Below are 16,573 nucleotides of genomic sequence, written 5' to 3'. Positions count from 1 at the left end.
GCCTGGTTCCCTACTGCGCATGCGCGTTGCTTGTTCTGATTGGTCCCTGCTGTCTTCTGGGACCTGTGTGTCTCCATAAGATAGCGGGGGGGGGGGGGGGGGTTGCGGAGGAGGGGCCGGACATTGCGTAGATCGTCGTCGATACTGCGGCAATCTTTCACCGGTAGTGGGAGCCAGTACCTGTTAGGCAGGTATCTGCTCCCCCCTGAACCCCCCCCCCCCCCGTACGGCTGTGAAAATGGGACCAGCGGCTGTGTCCATGTAGCCACTGCGTCCCAGTGGAGATGAATAGGAATGCCTGCATACAAATGCACAGAACACCTGTGCATCCCATGCAGGTAAAGATGGTTCTTTGCTCGGGTGTACAGATAGGTCTAATTCACACAGGTGTACCTAAGGGTATGAGTCGTCAGCTTTAGGTGGTAATAATCTCATTGTGAAAAAAAAACAAGTGCAATTTTATATGTACTCTAGTCATGTGATACATGAAGTCAACTTTCTCAATATTCAGACTCTGATGCCAGTGTGTCGGAAGTCTGTTGCGTACATGAAAGAATGGGTCACAAGCACACCAAAAATAGTTTTGAATGAGCTTTTATTTAGTCATAGCAATAATATGGAATGTTTCAGGGCCAAACAGCCCTTAATCAAGCTGCCAAAAGCTTGTTTGGCTATACTTCTCCTTTGGATCACAGGAGTGCAATTTGTTTCGCACTACTGCAACCCGTTTTCAGCAGAGAGCGGGCTGAATTCAACTCTCCGCTGACATCACCGATTTCAATCCAGGCACCGCATCATTACGTCTGGATCCGCCAGGTGCCTGGAATGATACCCATCTCAGCCGCTCAGCGAGCCACTGAAGGGCTGAGACGGCCGCTCCGCCCCTCCACAGCTCAGAGCTCCAGTGAGCGAGGAGTGGGCAGAGCAGAGAGCTTTGACTGACAGGCTACAGCTCTCTGCTTACACAGCTCTGAAAACCAAGCAGTTGGTGGTGTTCGATTACTCAGTTCTCCGTGTAGAGGCACCGGGGGGACCGATGCTGCATCCACTGAGGAAAGTATGATTCAGAAAAAAAATAAAAATCCTTTACTTCTCTTTTAAAGTATATGTTTAGGCGGAAAAAACATCTGCAGCACATGCACATTTATTTTCTTAGGTTTTATCTCCACTAAAGACCTCGCAAGTACAGAAAAATACCTGTTGATCTACAAGAAATGAAATTGGCTCATTATTTACTGCTGTGTCAGCCCTGCCTTTTTGTCTTCAGTGAAAGCAGACCTTCACCCATTAGCTATCACTGCTCTCCTCCTCTTCTCTACACCTGATGACATCAGCAACAAAGATGGCTTTGCGGGATCCAGGTAGTAACAGCGGCACAGAAGGACAATGATAGCTGCGCTGACCGGGTGAATTTGAGAATTGTGTATAACACAGGCAAAAAGGTAAGAGGGAGGAAAAGGAAACTCAGGGTGGGGGGATTGAGTAAAGTTTCCCCCTTAACCCCATATGGACGTACCTGTATTTCCTTGGGTTGAAGTGGCTGTACCGGAATCACGCTGCACATGCAGCCATAATCCTGGTACCAGAGGTGATCCAAGCAGCTCTATAGCCATCAAATCACTTCTACAGGGCAGGGTGGACCACCACCCCAGGCACGTTTACTGGGCTCTGCTGCAGCTTGGTGAGCTTGTAAACCAAGCGGGAGAAAGGTACATTTATATCCGCCTTCTCCCTGTGATGTAAAAAAGGGAGCACAAGGAACCAGGATTTTGTTACTTACTTCCAGTTTTGGTTTGTTGTTTACAAGCTGTTACTGGCTTGTAAAGCATCTGATGCTTTTGGGGACACAAGAGAGATTTGAGGTCTAATAGTGCTCAGATCTCTCAGTAAAGAGTACCCGTTACTGCCAGTGCTATTACAAGGGATGTTGTTCATCCCTTGTGATAGCAATAAAGTCGATAAAAACAATAATAAATTGGACAGTGTTAAAAAAATGTTTAAATAAAAAATTAATAATAAAATTATTTATGAAAAATGAAAAAAATCTAAAGTGCCCCGTTCCTCCATGCTCATGTGCAAATACAAATGCATATGTAGTTCCCGCGCACATATGTAAATGCTGATTTATCCACACATACAGTGCATCTGGAAAGTATTCACATCGCTTTACATTTTTCCACTTTTTGTTATGTTACAGCCTTTTTCCAAAATGGATTAAATTATTTTCCTCAAAATTATACAAACAATACCCCATAATGACAATGTGAAATAAGTTTGTTTGAAATCTTTGCAAATGTATTAAAAAAAACAAAACACATGTACTTAAGTATTCACAGCCTTTGCCATGACACTCAAAATTGAGCTCAGGTGCATCCTGTTTCCACTGATCATCCTGAGATATTTCTACAACTTGAAGTCCACCTGTGGCAAATTCAGTTGATTGGACATGATTTGGAAAGGCACACACCTGTCTATATAAGGTCTCACAGTGAACAGTGCATATCAAATCACAAACCAAGCCATGAAGTCCAAGGAATTGTCTGTAGACCCCCAAGACAGGATTGTATCAAGGCACAGAAACATTTTTGCAGCATTGAAGGTCCCAATGAGCACAGTGGCCTTCATCATCCGTAAGTGGAAGAAGTTTGGAACCACCAGTACTCTTCCTAGAGCGGGCTGCCCTGCCAAACTCAGAGATGGGGGGAGAAGGGCCTTAGCCAGGGAAGTGACCAAGAACCCCACGGTCACTCTGACAGAGCTCCAGCACCTCTCTGTGGAGAGAGAAGAACCTTCCAGAAGAACAACCATCTCTGCAGCACTTCACCAATCAGGCCTGTATGATAGAGTGGCCAGACGGAAGCCACATGACAGCCTAGGTGGAGTTTGCCAAAAGGCACCTGAAGGACTCTCAGACCATGACAAACAAAATTCTCTGGTCGTATGAAAAAAAAAAAGATTGAACTCTTTGGCCTGAATGGCATGCATCATGTCTAGAGGAAAACGAGGCGCGCTCATCACCTGGCCAACACCATCCCTACAGTGAAGCATGATGGTGGCAGCATCATGTTGTGGGGATGTTTTTCAGCGGCAGGAACTGGGAGACTACTCAGGATCAAGGGAAAGATAAATGCAGCAATGTGCGGAGACATCCTTGATGAAAACCTGCTCCAGAGTGCTCTGGACCTCAGACTGGGGTGAAGGTTCATCTTCCAACAGGAAGACAAGACTTGAACCTGACTGAACATCTCTGGAGAGATCTGAAAATGGCTGTGCACGGACGCTCCCCATCCAACCTGATGGAACTTGAGAGGTCCTGCAAAGAATGGGAGAAACTGCCCAAAAATAAGTGTGCCAAGCTTGTAGCATCATACTCAAAAAGACTTGAGGCTGTAATTGGTGCCAAAGTTTCAACACAGTATTGAGCAAAGGATGTGAATACTTATGTACATGTGATTTAGTATTTTATTTTTAATAAATTTGCAAAGATTTCAAATAAACGTCTTTCACGTTGTCATTATGGAGTACTATTTGTAGAATTTTGATGAAAATAATTAACTTAATCCATTTTGGAATAAAGCTGTAACATAAAATGTGGAAAAAGTGAAGACCTGTGAATACTTTGGGGATGCACTGTATGAGGTATTGCCATGGCTGTCAGAGTGAGTGCAATAATTCTAGCAGCAGATCTCCTAACTGTGCAATTCTAAACTGGTAACTTGTAAAGGCATTTAAAGTGTTGCCTATGGAGATTTTTAGGTACTGTCGTTTGCACAATTTCAAAACGTGACAGGTAAGGTATCTATTTACATGCCATAACATCAACTTTTATATTTTACAATTACTTCTGTAAAAATGTCACTTCTGTAACTAGAGCACCCCTTAATCAAGTAAGGTTTGAACACTACAGAGTGCAGTTTGTGTTCTTTATTCTATAATGACCAATACAAACGTTTACAAACAGACTTTCATGCTAGCTCTGCCCATGTGCACTTTTTTCGTTAAAATGCTAGTTTTAAACTGATCTGGGCAGTTGCCATTGTTTCTTTAGCCTATGTAGTCTGTTGAGATCTTAGTGGCTCTACATGCATTTCACATACACCAAAAAAAATTACCTTCAAATTTCCTGTTTGGTAAAAAAATAAAAAATAAAAATATAACACATTCAGGTAGGTATAAGTTATTGTCAAGAGTAGGTGTAAAAAAAAAAAACCAAAAAAAAAACCACGATGATTATTTAATAAACAAGTGATTTCAAAAAAATTAATCGATATACCTCATAATCAGTTATCAAAAATTCATCCAGGATCATTTCATAAATTGCAGGTCTTAGCCGTAAATCACCTCTTGGCAAATACTTGCTGATTGCCTGTAATAAATGCATAAGAAAAAAATTAAAATGTAAAAAAAAAACTTTTCATAACCTTATAACTGCAATAAGCGAACAAAGTTATACATAGTATAACCGTCCTAAAACACCTTCAACATTTAATAATATGTGCCAAATTTAGCCTACCCATAGATTTAGATACATTTAATATTCAGTTATAAACAGTTAATATTACTCTAGCTAGCTATATTAAAGTTACTTATATAGTCAGTAGTGAACTTGTCACATGTCACACTGCCAGTGAGGAAACCACTGAGATTAAAATCCCATTGCCCTTAATGGAAGTCATTATGTGACCAACTAAAATGCTGTAGAAGTCACTAACCAATGAAATAGCATTAGCTCTTGTTCTACTGCCATGGTAGTTGTGATAACATGATATAGGCTATATTTCAGCCCTAGTTGTTGTGGTGACTTTCGGCCTGACCTCGCGGATTCTTTCCCTTAACCTGCTTCTCTTCTCCCCTTCCTACTATACTTTCTATCCTTTCTTTTCCTTATACTATATTATTCTATGATATTGAAGCTCTAATTGATATTTAAATAATAATCTCAATTATTGTCTAGAAATAGAAATAAAACAAGGCAAACGATGTAGGAGAACTTACATAACTCATTTAATTCTATTCTTTTGAAATGGACAAAGACTCCAAAGTTCTTTTTCTCTCCTATTGCTTTATTTTCTTTTAAAATATATTGCCTTGTGTTAGAATATATTGTCTTGTTTTACGATATTATTAATGAATTAACTATTCTTTAATTGTAAATGAGCTTCCTTATACTGAACGTATGTTATTATTCAATGTTATCTGTACATAATCTCCGTACTCCATAAAACTATTTTGACAAGGAAATAGCATTAGCTCAGGCAGAAACTTCATAGAACAATGCAAGTTGAAATTCAGTGGTAGAAAGATGATACAGAATCACACTATGACATAAGCCTAAGGGGCTTTATTAAAACTAAAGGAAAAAAAGAGTCACAGCATACTGAATGACACACCATCATAAAAAGCTACAGTCCAATTATCTTTACTGTAGAGCTACATAAGAGAAGGTGCCATTGAAAGTAAAAAGAAGTTTAAAAAAGTGATATCAATGCAACCTAGGTATAGGCTAAAAGAATTGGACTTAAATTTTACAACTTATCAACCTGCAGCATCAGAGCAGGATAAGGTTCTATAGGTCAAGGATTTTTTTTTTTATTAAAAAAGGAACCCAACACATCTTGGGAGTCTACACATTGTCATCAGGAAAATCAATTACAAAACATTAAAGCAGAACTATACTCTCTCAATCAACATTAACGCTTTTTAATCTTTATGCTGCTAGCATTAGTAAATAGATAGGAAGGTATATTATATTTACTTGTTTCAAACTTTTTCTTTTACATTTCTTTAGCCACTTCCTGGTTTCTGGCCAAAATTATGTCATACATACCAGGAGACCTTGCTTTGTGCACAGGTCCAAATCATTTGGTGGATGGGGGATTATGGTGTGGGGTTGTTTTTCAGGGGTTGGGCTTGGCCCCTTAGTTCCAGTAAGGGGAACGCTTAAGGTGTCAGCATACCAAGACATTTTGGACAATTTCATGCTCCCAACTTTGTGGGAACAGTTTGGGGATGGCCCCTTCCTGTTCCAACATGGCTGCATACCAGTGCACAAAAAGGTCCATAAAGACATAGGTGATCGAGTTTGGGGTGGAGGAATTTGACTGGCCTGCAGAGTCCTGGCCTTCTCGTCCAACATCAGTGCCTGACCTCACTAATGCGCTTCTGGAAGAATGGTCAAACATTCCCATAGACCAGGGGTCTCAAACTTGGCCCTCCAGCTGTTGCAAAACTACAAGTTCCATGAGGCATTGCAAGGCTGACAGTTACAAGCATGACTCCCACAGGCAGAGGCATGTTGGGACTTGTAGTTTTGCAACAGCTGGAGGGCCACCAGTTTGAGACCCCTGTCATAGACACACACCTAAACTTTGTGTACAGCCTTACAAGAAGAGTTGAAGCTGTTATAGCTGCAAAGGGTGGGCCAACTCAATGTTAAACCCTACAGATAAGACTGGGATGCCATTAAAGTTCATGTGCGTGTAAAGGCAGGCGTCCCAGAGGACAAACAACCGCCTCCAGAAAAGCCATGCAGTCAGTCTTTACAGGAAAATTGTTATCCTTGGCGCAGAGTAAAAGAGCGCCATAAACAAGCATCTTCCAAAGATCACAACTCCAACAATATCTAATGCTGTCGCAGGAGACAGGAGCAGCTGCCCAGAAAAGCATTCTCTTAATATAACTTTCACTATTGAAATGATAGATACAGGCAAAGTGCCAATTTATGTATGTGTAATTGTCTGCAGTGACCATCCTCCTTGCTGATGCTTGAATGTTCCACAGACACCCCGTGGCTTTTATATGCATCCAGGTCCCTCCTACTCTCCACCCCCAGCCACAAATGTCGCAAAAAATTGGCATATCAAACATCGGGGGCGTGGGCATGCACAATAGCTGGTAAAATACCTCCATCGTCATCTAGGAATGGGCGAGCATTCCTAGTAGCAGCCAACAATTTTACTGCACAAATGGTCGCTGTCATCTTGGAGAAGCCTTATGGAGGCAGCCATATTGGTATGGACACCACCATCTTGGTGAAGACTTTTGGGGGCAGCCATATGGGGGTGGATCAGGAAGTGGCAGAAATACTATATAAAGCTTATTCCGCTCTTCAGCAATGGCCAATAGTATTACACAGTCAGCTGCCACTATTTTAGAGAAGCCTTATTGGGGCGCCCCATATTGAAGTGAAAATTGCCATCTTGGCCATTGCCCCAGAAGGGGATGCTTCAGGCTCCTGGATAATTTTACTAAAGGCTAGATTTTGTTGTTTGTATGTATACTCACCCGCTTGTTATTTAGCTAGATTGTTTCTTGTTCTCCTGAAGAAGTGAACTGTCAAATGCACTGAGAATGATTGGTCACCATGCATAGAAATTTTGCGTCATGAAACGCATCAGAAATAAGTGAAAAGTATCTTTATTTGTACCATATGACTACAGTATGCTAGGTGGCGATGACGCAATTAAAGTTGATGTTTTCCTATGTACAATGTTTTTGGGGGGGTTTGTAAAGATTACAATGTATTTTATGTAACATTTGCGTGGCATTTTTTTTTGACACTTAAAGAATCCCTCAATGCCAGTAAAAGGATGTTTTCTAGTATGCCAAATATAGAGGGATGTGGTGCCCAAGGGTCACCACCTGCACCAATAATGATGAGATCAAACAGCAGAGAGACTACATTTCTCCATTTAAATAGGCTGACTGATTACCAGACTGAAGACATGTGAAATACTGGATTACAAAAAACTGTTTTGCCGTGTACACCCGACCAGTTTTGCCGTTGGAATAAACTCCGAAGGTTTCTCAGACGAAACTCCGATGGAATTCCGCTCAAGCGGTCTTGCATACACACGGTCACACCAAAGTCCGACTGTCCAGAACGAGGTGACGTACAACACGTACGACGGGTCTAGAAAAAGGAAGTTCAATAGCCAGTAGCCAATAGCTTCTGTCTCGTACTTGCTTCAGAGCATGCGTCGTTTCTGGTCCGTCGGAACAGCATACAGATGAGCGGTTTTGCCGAGAGGAATTGGTTCCGTCGGAAACATTTAGAACATGTTCCATTTCTTGGTCCATCACAATTTTGAAAAAAAAAGTCCGATGAGTCCTACACACTTTCGGAATAGAAAATGAAAAGCTTCCGTCGGACTTTTTCTGTTGGACATTCCACTCGTGTGTACGCGGCTTTTGAAATATCACTATGATCCAATTACAGTGCCTTGCAAAAGTATTCACCCCTTTGGCATTTTTCGTGTTTTGTTGCCTCACAACCTGGAATTAACATGGATTGTTTGAGAATTTGTATCATTTAAATTTATAGAACATGCCCACAACTTTGAAGATTTTTTTTTTTTTTATTGTGACGCAAACAACAAATAGGACAAAATAACAGAAAAAGTCAATGTGCATAACTATTCATCCCCCTAAAGTCAATACTTTGTAGAGCCACCTTTTGCGGCTATTACAGCTCCAAGTCACTTTGGATAAGTCTATGAGCTTGCCACATCTTACCACTGGGATTTTTGCCCATTCCTCCTTGCAAAACTGATCCAGCTCCTTCAAGTTCGATGGTTTGTGCTTGTGAACAGCAATCTTTAAGTCTGACAATAGATTTTCTATTGGATTGAGGTCTGAGCTTTGATTAGGCCATTCCAACACATTTACATGTTTCCCCTTAAACCACTCAAGTGTTGCTTTAGCAGTGTGTTTGGGGTCATTGTCCTGCTGGAAGGTGAATCTCCGTCCTAGCCTCAAATCACACAGAGTGGTACAGGTTTTGTTCAAGAATATCCCTGTATTTAGCACCATCCATCTTTCCCTCAACTCTGACCAGTTTCCGAGTCCCGACTGCTGAAAAGCATCCCCACAGCATGATGCTGCCACCACGTTTCACTGTGAGGATGGTGTTCTTTGGGTGATGTGATGTGTTGGGTTTGCGCCAGACATAGCATTTTCTTTGATGGCCAAAAAGTTCAATTTTAGTCTCATCAGACCAGAGCACCTTCCTCCATACAATTTGGGAGTTCCCCACGTGCCTTTTCGCAAACTCAAAACGTACCATTTTTTTTCTTGCTGAAAGTAATGGCTTTCTTCTGGCCACTCTGCCATAAAGCCCAACTCTATGGAGCGTATGGCTTATTATAGTCCTATGTACAGAAACTCCAGTCTCTGCTGTGGAACTCTGCAGCTTCTCCAGGGTTACCTTAGGTCTCTGTGATGCCTCTCTGATTAATGCCGCCCCCCCCCCCCCCCCGGGTCTGAGTTTTGGTGTGCGGCCGTCTCTTGGCAGGTTTGCTGTTGTGCCATGTTCTTTCCATTTGGTTATGATAGATTTGATGGTGCGCCTAGGGAACAAAGATTTGGATATTTTTTATAACCTAACCCTGACCTGTACTTAACAACATTATACCTTACTTGTTTGGAGAGTTCCTTGGTCTTCGTGGCAGTGTTTGGTTAGTGGTGCCTCTTGCTTAGGTGTTGCAGCCTCTGGGGCCTTTTAAAAAGGTGTGTATATGTAATGACAGATCATGTGACACTTAGATTGCACACAGGTGGACATAATTTCACTAATTACGTGACTTCTGAAGGTAATTGGTTGCACCAGAGCTTTTTATGGGCTTCATAACAAAGGGGGTGAATACATATGCACATGCCAATTATCAGTTTTTAACCGCTTCAATACCGGGCCAATTCTGACACTCTGCTCCTACATGTAAAAATCATCTTTTTTTGCTAGAAAATTACATAGAACCCCCAAACATTATATATGTTTTTTTAGCAAAGACCCTAGAGAATACAATTGCGGTTGTTGCAACTTTTTATCTCACACAGTATTTGCGCAGGAATTTTTCTAACGCGTTTTTTTGGGGAAAAAAACAGTTTTGTGCTTAAAAAAAAAAACAAAACAGTAAAGTTAGCCCAATTTTTTGCATTTTGTGAAAGATGAAGTTACGCCGAGTAAATAGATACCTAACATGTCACGCTTCAAAATTGCACACGCTCGTGGAATGGCGCCAATGTTCGGTACTTAAAAATCCCCATAGGCGATGCTTGAAATTTTTTTTACTGGTTACATGTTTTGAGTTACAGAGGAGGTCTAGGGCCAAAATTATTGCTCTCGCTCCAACGTTCACGGCGATACCTCACATGTATGGTTTGAACACCGTTTTCATATGTGGGTGGGACTTACGTATGCGTTCGCTTCTGCGTGCGAGCACACGGGGACAGCGGCGCTTTAAAAATTTTTTTTTTTATTGTTAATTATATATTTTTTTTTTATTTTGACACTTTTTTGAAAAAAAAAAAAAATTGATCACTTTTATTCCTATTACAAGGAATGTAAACATCCCTTGTAATAGCAATATGACATGTCAGGTGCTCTTAATAGTGACATATGGGGTCAATAAGACCCCATATCTCACCACTAGGCTGGGAAGCCTGAAATAAAAAAAAAAATAAATAAAACGATCGCCGCTTCCCAGCCGAAGCGGCGCCGGCTTTTTGAATGGAGAGGCCGGGCGTGACGTCATAACATCGCGCCCGGCGATCATAGAGACTCCGGGGACCATCTGCTCCGCCGGAAATCTACATCCGGCGCCGGCGGATCTACTCTCCGCCTCACCGATCGTAATGGTGAGTTGGAGCAAGCACCGGGGGGCGGCGAGGGGGGGTGGGGGGGGGGGGGGGAGGGGAGTCCCCTCTCGCCTCCCATAGGAACGATCAAGCAGCGGAACAGCCGCTATGATCGTTCCTATGGTGTAGAGATTCGCCAGCTGAAACCGGCAATATCTGAATGTCTGTAACTACAGGCATCATTCAGATATACCTGCTCAAAGCCCAGGACGTCATATGACGTCCGTGGGATTGAAGTGGTTAATTTCTGAAAAATAGTTTTCTGTATATATTTTTCTAATTTTACTTTACCAACTTATACTATTGTGTTCTGATCCAATACATACAATTCAGATAAAAAAAAAACATTGAACTAAAGGCTGTAATATAACAAAATAGGTAAAAAGCCAAGGGGGTGAATACTTTTGCAAGGCATTGTAAATGCCTACATGTGTGACTCTATAGTCACATGGGCTGCTCCTATGTGACAGGGAGGAAACGCTCAACATAGAAACTCACTGAAAACTGAGCATGTGCAGAGTTGCCACCACAGTTGGAAAATCCCTAGCTGAATTGGGGGCTTGGACAGAAAGTGGAGATAAAGAGTAGCAGGATCAACCAGTTTTTTTGCAGAATACAGGAAACAAATCTCATAGTGACTTAGCGAGTATGAACAGCATGTAATACAGCATTTATTGAGAGGTTTTTTTATAATGTGGGTTTAGTGACACTTTAGGGCCCTTTCACACTGAGGAGTTTTTCAATCACTTTTTGCGTTAAAAAAAAAGCACCTGAAAAGCTCAAGAAAAATGCTTCCTTTTAAAAACAATGCATGTGTTCACACTAGGGCGGTGCACTTCTGTTGCAATGAAAAAAATCCTGCTTGCAGCATCTTTGGAGCATGTTTGGGGAGCCTCCTTCCTAATAGCAATAAAATTAAATGTAAAGAAAAAAAAGTTAAACTCAAAACAGAAAATAAAGCCTCTACGCACATTCACATACAAGTGCAAACATGCGTTAGGTGCGTCTACGCGTGAAAATAACGATTTGATATTGGAGTGAAAACAATAGTTATATGGCTATCATTTGCTCTTAAACTCTAAATTCATCCTCTGTAAAGGTTTTTCATGTGCTGCCTTTAGACAATTCTGGGTACCATAGTATTCATCGAATTCATGAGCGCATGCAATTTTAAGGGTTGACATGTTTGTTATTTTTTAACTCGACACAATGCCATCTTTTAAATTTTATTTTAAAAAAGTGGGTATTATATTGTGTCTGTAGGTATTACAATTTAATTTCACGTATTTTTCCTATAAATATTGATTTAATAAACTTCTGCACAAATATCTTGCAACAAAGAATGTCAACTACTATTTTTTTTTTTTAAATTCTAGAGGGCCTCTGTTTTCAGAAAATTGATAACTGTTTGGGGGAGTTTTAGGTAGATTTCTCACCAAAAATTCAGATTTTAGTATGAGTGCAAAATGAAAAATTAGCTCTGATCCCAAAAGTGGTTAATTCCCCCATTCAGCACCAGGAAGCAAAGGAAATAACCAAAACTCCTTGGTAAGGAGAAACTACAACATTGCTGGGTTAATGTTGACTATCACAGGGGAATCCATAGCCCTATATGAGCTAGGACTCTGGCTGTATAGGGCTTTGCCTTCACCTGTGCAGCAAAGCATAGAATCACTTTAAAGAGTGTCAGCAAGACAGCCTTCCATGTTTCTCTCATGAAGGTTTGATTTAACAGATTTGAGCTTACACATTAAGGGCTAGTGTACACAGGTTTTTGAGTTCAGTAAGATCAGTTTAAAGCGATTGTAAAGCTTTGCTTTTTTTTCTTTTGTTTTTATAACAAATATGTTATACTTACCTCCTCTGTGCAAGGGTTTTGCACAGAGTGGCCCCGATCCTCCTTTTCTGGGGGTCCCTCTGTGGCACCCCTGCCTCCTCTTCGAGTGCCCCCACAGAGAGCAGCTTGCCATGGGGGCACTCGAGCGGGTGCGCTCCCAGGTCCTGCTGCTGCGTCCATTGACACAGACAGCAGGACTCAGCCCGCCCCGTGTCACTGGATTTGATTGACAGCAGCGGGAGCCAATGGCTCCGGCTGCTATCAATATATCCAATGAGGACCCAAGACAGCAGGGGAAGAGGAAGGGGAAGGGGCTAACTCAAATGTATAGAGAGTTGAATGAAAAATGAAAAAATTAAACAAAAGGTATAATGAATGGGCACTAAATCCGAATAAACTGAAGAAACAAAATTGCCTAAAACGTATAAAAAGCTATAAAATGAGTGACAAATACAGTGTGGGTACAAAAAAAATTGAACCAAATAAAAATATATAAATCAAAAAAAGTCCATGTGCATGAGGGCTAGTGTCATACTAGCACATAAAAAAATATTGTAAATACTGAAACAAAAAATTCTTATTAGTGACTCCAAGTAAATAAATGGTGAACAGTCCCACCACCTTGTAGTACAAAGTGCTCAAACAATGAGTCATCAGTTCCAAAAAGGCAAAGGCAAGTCCACAAGCCACAGGGAGGGGAAATAAAAGTCTTCAGTGGGGACACCTCTGTGCTCGAAAGCATCTCACCTTACTGCTGCAAGACAACAGCTTGTAATCCAATAACAAATCACCAGCAGGCAAGGGTCCCATCCAGTAGTTCAGGCGATTCGGGTGGTGGGTGTGCAGGATGGTATATAAAAAACATAAGCAGACAGTATATAGTATAACTCCGTGGCAGCCAGAGTGGAAAAAGGGACAGGGCACAGAAGGGGGATGCACTCACTTTTTGTAAAATGAGTGTGGGCGTCAATCCAACGAATGCCGAGTTCGTATACCTCAAAAGGATGTCTTCAAACCGTCCCCGTTTCTTCAATGCTCGTCACAATGGGATGAATATATGTGGAGTGTTGGAAGAGAGTGCACATAGTGTGATCCCGTATATAAATCAGTTTATTAGGTTAAAAACAACATGGTACACTTACATTTAGCAGAAGGCTATAGTAAAAAAAAAACATCCACGAGCGCCGAGCTCGTATCCTATCGTGCTCCAATCCTGACGCGTATTGTCACGTCACGTGACTTCATCAGAGGATAACACGGGGTAAAGAGTCTATGCTTTTATATGGTCTCTATGTAATGGGCGTTTGGCGGCCATTTTCTCAAAGCCCGCCACTGCACTGGGTGAACCCAGCACTGGACAAGTCCGTCTGCCATTTTGTTGAGGTCTCACTCTTATATTAAAAAGGAGGTACTGGTAGTCATAATCATGCTTAATAAAAGGCAGCCAAGAGGCGCAGCAAGCCACACACACTGCAAGGTGCATAGCAGCCAATATATGTAGTCCTGGGAAAAAAATAAAAATTAATAAACTGGGAAACGTATGGCAAACTAAAATAATGTATAAAAAGGGGCAAGTATACAATAAAAACGAGAATGCAAAAATCAGCAAAAATTATTAAATGCCCTATACTAAACCATGGCGTGGGGGACACAAAGTGAGGATTAAGTCAACTCGAGTCCCAATGGATCTTTTCTATGGATACTCTTGTACCCAAAGGGCTTAACAGAGTTTGACCTGAATTGCTTTCTTAGCGACTATTAATCTTCTGCACCCCATGCGATTATGTACACCGGGTCACACATCCTCTCCTTTTCTAATTCTTTACTGATTTTCTTATATACTCTCCTGATTAGTTTTACTTATATATTTTTTATCTTTTTGTTTTGCTATATTATCAGTTATTATCTGTTATCACTGTCATATATGCATATTTTAATTTTAGTGTATTTACCTTAGCGCCGGTTCACATTAGAAGCGGCACGACTTGCAGGTCGCCTCACCGAGGCGACCTGCACACGACTGCCGCGGCGACTTGCAAGACGACTTCTGTATAGAAGTCTATGCAAGTCGCCCCCAAAGTAGTACAGGAACCTTTCTTCTAAGTCGGAGCGACGCAACGTTTCCATTGTACAGAACGGGAGGCGACTTGTCAGGCGGCTAGGTCGCCTGACAAGTCGCCCCTGTGTGAACCGGCCCTTATGCATTCCCTTTCAGTGAGCCTATGATATTCCCCGAGCTCTAGTATCTTTTTGATATCTCTGCTTATTCCAAATATTTTTTACACAATTTTCTATATTATCCATTACTTTTGACATATATTGGATGTTCCCTCTCACGCTGGACTAACCATTAGTATATATATTTTTTTTAAATAATTTTTGCTGATTTTTGCATTCTCGTTTTTATTGTATACTTGCCCCTTTTTATACACTATTTCAGTTTGCCATATGTTTCCCAGTTTATTCATTTTTTTTCCCCCCAGGACTACATATATTAGTTGGCTGCTATGCACCTTGCAGTGTGTGCAGCTTGCTGCGCCTCTTGGCTGCCTTTTATTAAGCATGATTATGACTACCAGTGCCTCTTTTAATATAAGAGTGAGACCTCAACAAAATGGCCAATGGACTTGTCCAGTGCTGGGTTCACCCAGTGCAGTGGCGGGCTTCGGGAAAATGGCCGCTGGGCATCCATTTTTGTAGTGGCGGGCTTCGAGAAAATGGCCGCCAAACGCCCATTACATAGAGACCATATAAAAGCATAGACTCCTCACCCCGTGTTATCCTCTGATGAAGTCACGTGATGTGACAATACGCGTCAGGATTGGAGCACGGGAACTGTCACAGACTGACGATAGGATACGAGCTCGGTGCTCATGGATGTTTTTTTTTACTATAGCCTTCTGCTAAATGTAAGTGTACCATGTTGTTTTTAACCCAACTGATTTATATACGGGATCACGCTATGTGCACTCTCTTCCAACACTCCGCATATATTCATCCCATTGTGACGAGCATTGAGGAAAACGGGGACGGTTTGAAGACACCCTTTTGAGGTATACAAACTCGGCGTTCGTTGGATTGACGCCCACACTCATTTTACAAAAAGTGAGTGCATCCCCCTTCTGTGTCCTGTCCCTTTTTCCACTCTGGCCGCCACGGAGTTATACTATATACTTACTGTCTGCTTATATTTTTTATATACCATCCCGCACACCCACCCCCCTGAATCGCCTGAACTACTGGATGGGACCCTTGCCTGCTGGTGATTTGTTATTGGATTACAAGCTGTTGTCTTGCAGCAGTAAGGTGAGCTGCTTGCGAGCACAGAGGTGTCCCCACTGAAGACTTTTTTTTCCCTTCCCTGTGGCTTGTGGACTTGCCTTTTTGGAACTGATGACTCATTGTTTGAGCACTTTGTACTACAAGGTGGTGGGACTGTTCACCATTTATTTACTTGGAGTCACTAATAAGAATTTGCTGAGTTATCACATATGTGCTAGTATGATACTAGCCCTTTTGCACTGAGGTTTTTTTTTGTTTCAGTATTTACAATATTTTTTATGTGCTAGTATGATACTAGCCCTCATGCACATGGACTTTTGATTTATATATTTTTATTTGGTTCAATTTTTTTTGTACCCACACTGTATTTGTCACTCATTTTATAGCTTTTTATACGTTTTAGGCAATTTTGTTTCTTCAGTTTATTCGGATTTAGTGCCCATGAGACTGCACTTTATTACATTTCATTATACTTTTATATTTTGTATAACTTTTTCATTTTGCCTTTTTTGGAACTGATGACTCATTGTTTGAGCACTTTGTACTACAAGGAGGTGGGACTGTTCACCATTTATTTACTTGGAGTCACCATTAAGTATTTGCTGAGTTACCACATATGTGCTAGTATGATACTAGCCCTTTTGCACTGAGAATTTCTTTTCTGTTGTTTCAGTATATACAATATTTATGTGCTAGTATGATACTAGCCCTCATGTTCATTATACCTTTTGTTTAATTTTTTTCATTTTTCATTCACCTCTCTATACATTTGAGTTAGCCCCTTCCCCTTCCTCTTCCCCCCTTCCCCTTTTTATCACA

The 16,573-nt window shown here is 41.3% G+C and overlaps 1 protein-coding gene across 1 annotated transcript in view; it reads right to left on the bottom strand.

Moving 5' to 3' along the window:
• Positions 1–16,573, bottom strand: part of VPS41 (VPS41 subunit of HOPS complex) — a gene marked incomplete in the record, with an annotated part of 438,130 nt that overhangs the window by 169,780 nt on the left and 251,777 nt on the right. Inside the window, 1 exon segment of the mRNA XM_073630486.1 lies at positions 4,274–4,366. Coding sequence (XP_073486587.1) covers positions 4,274–4,366 — 93 coding nt within the window.

Source organism: Aquarana catesbeiana, linkage group LG05, assembly GCF_042186555.1.
Source record: "Aquarana catesbeiana isolate 2022-GZ linkage group LG05, ASM4218655v1, whole genome shotgun sequence".
In the NCBI taxonomy this organism is placed as follows: domain Eukaryota; kingdom Metazoa; phylum Chordata; class Amphibia; order Anura; family Ranidae; genus Aquarana; species Aquarana catesbeiana.
This window is presented reverse-complemented; position numbering and strand designations above follow the sequence as displayed.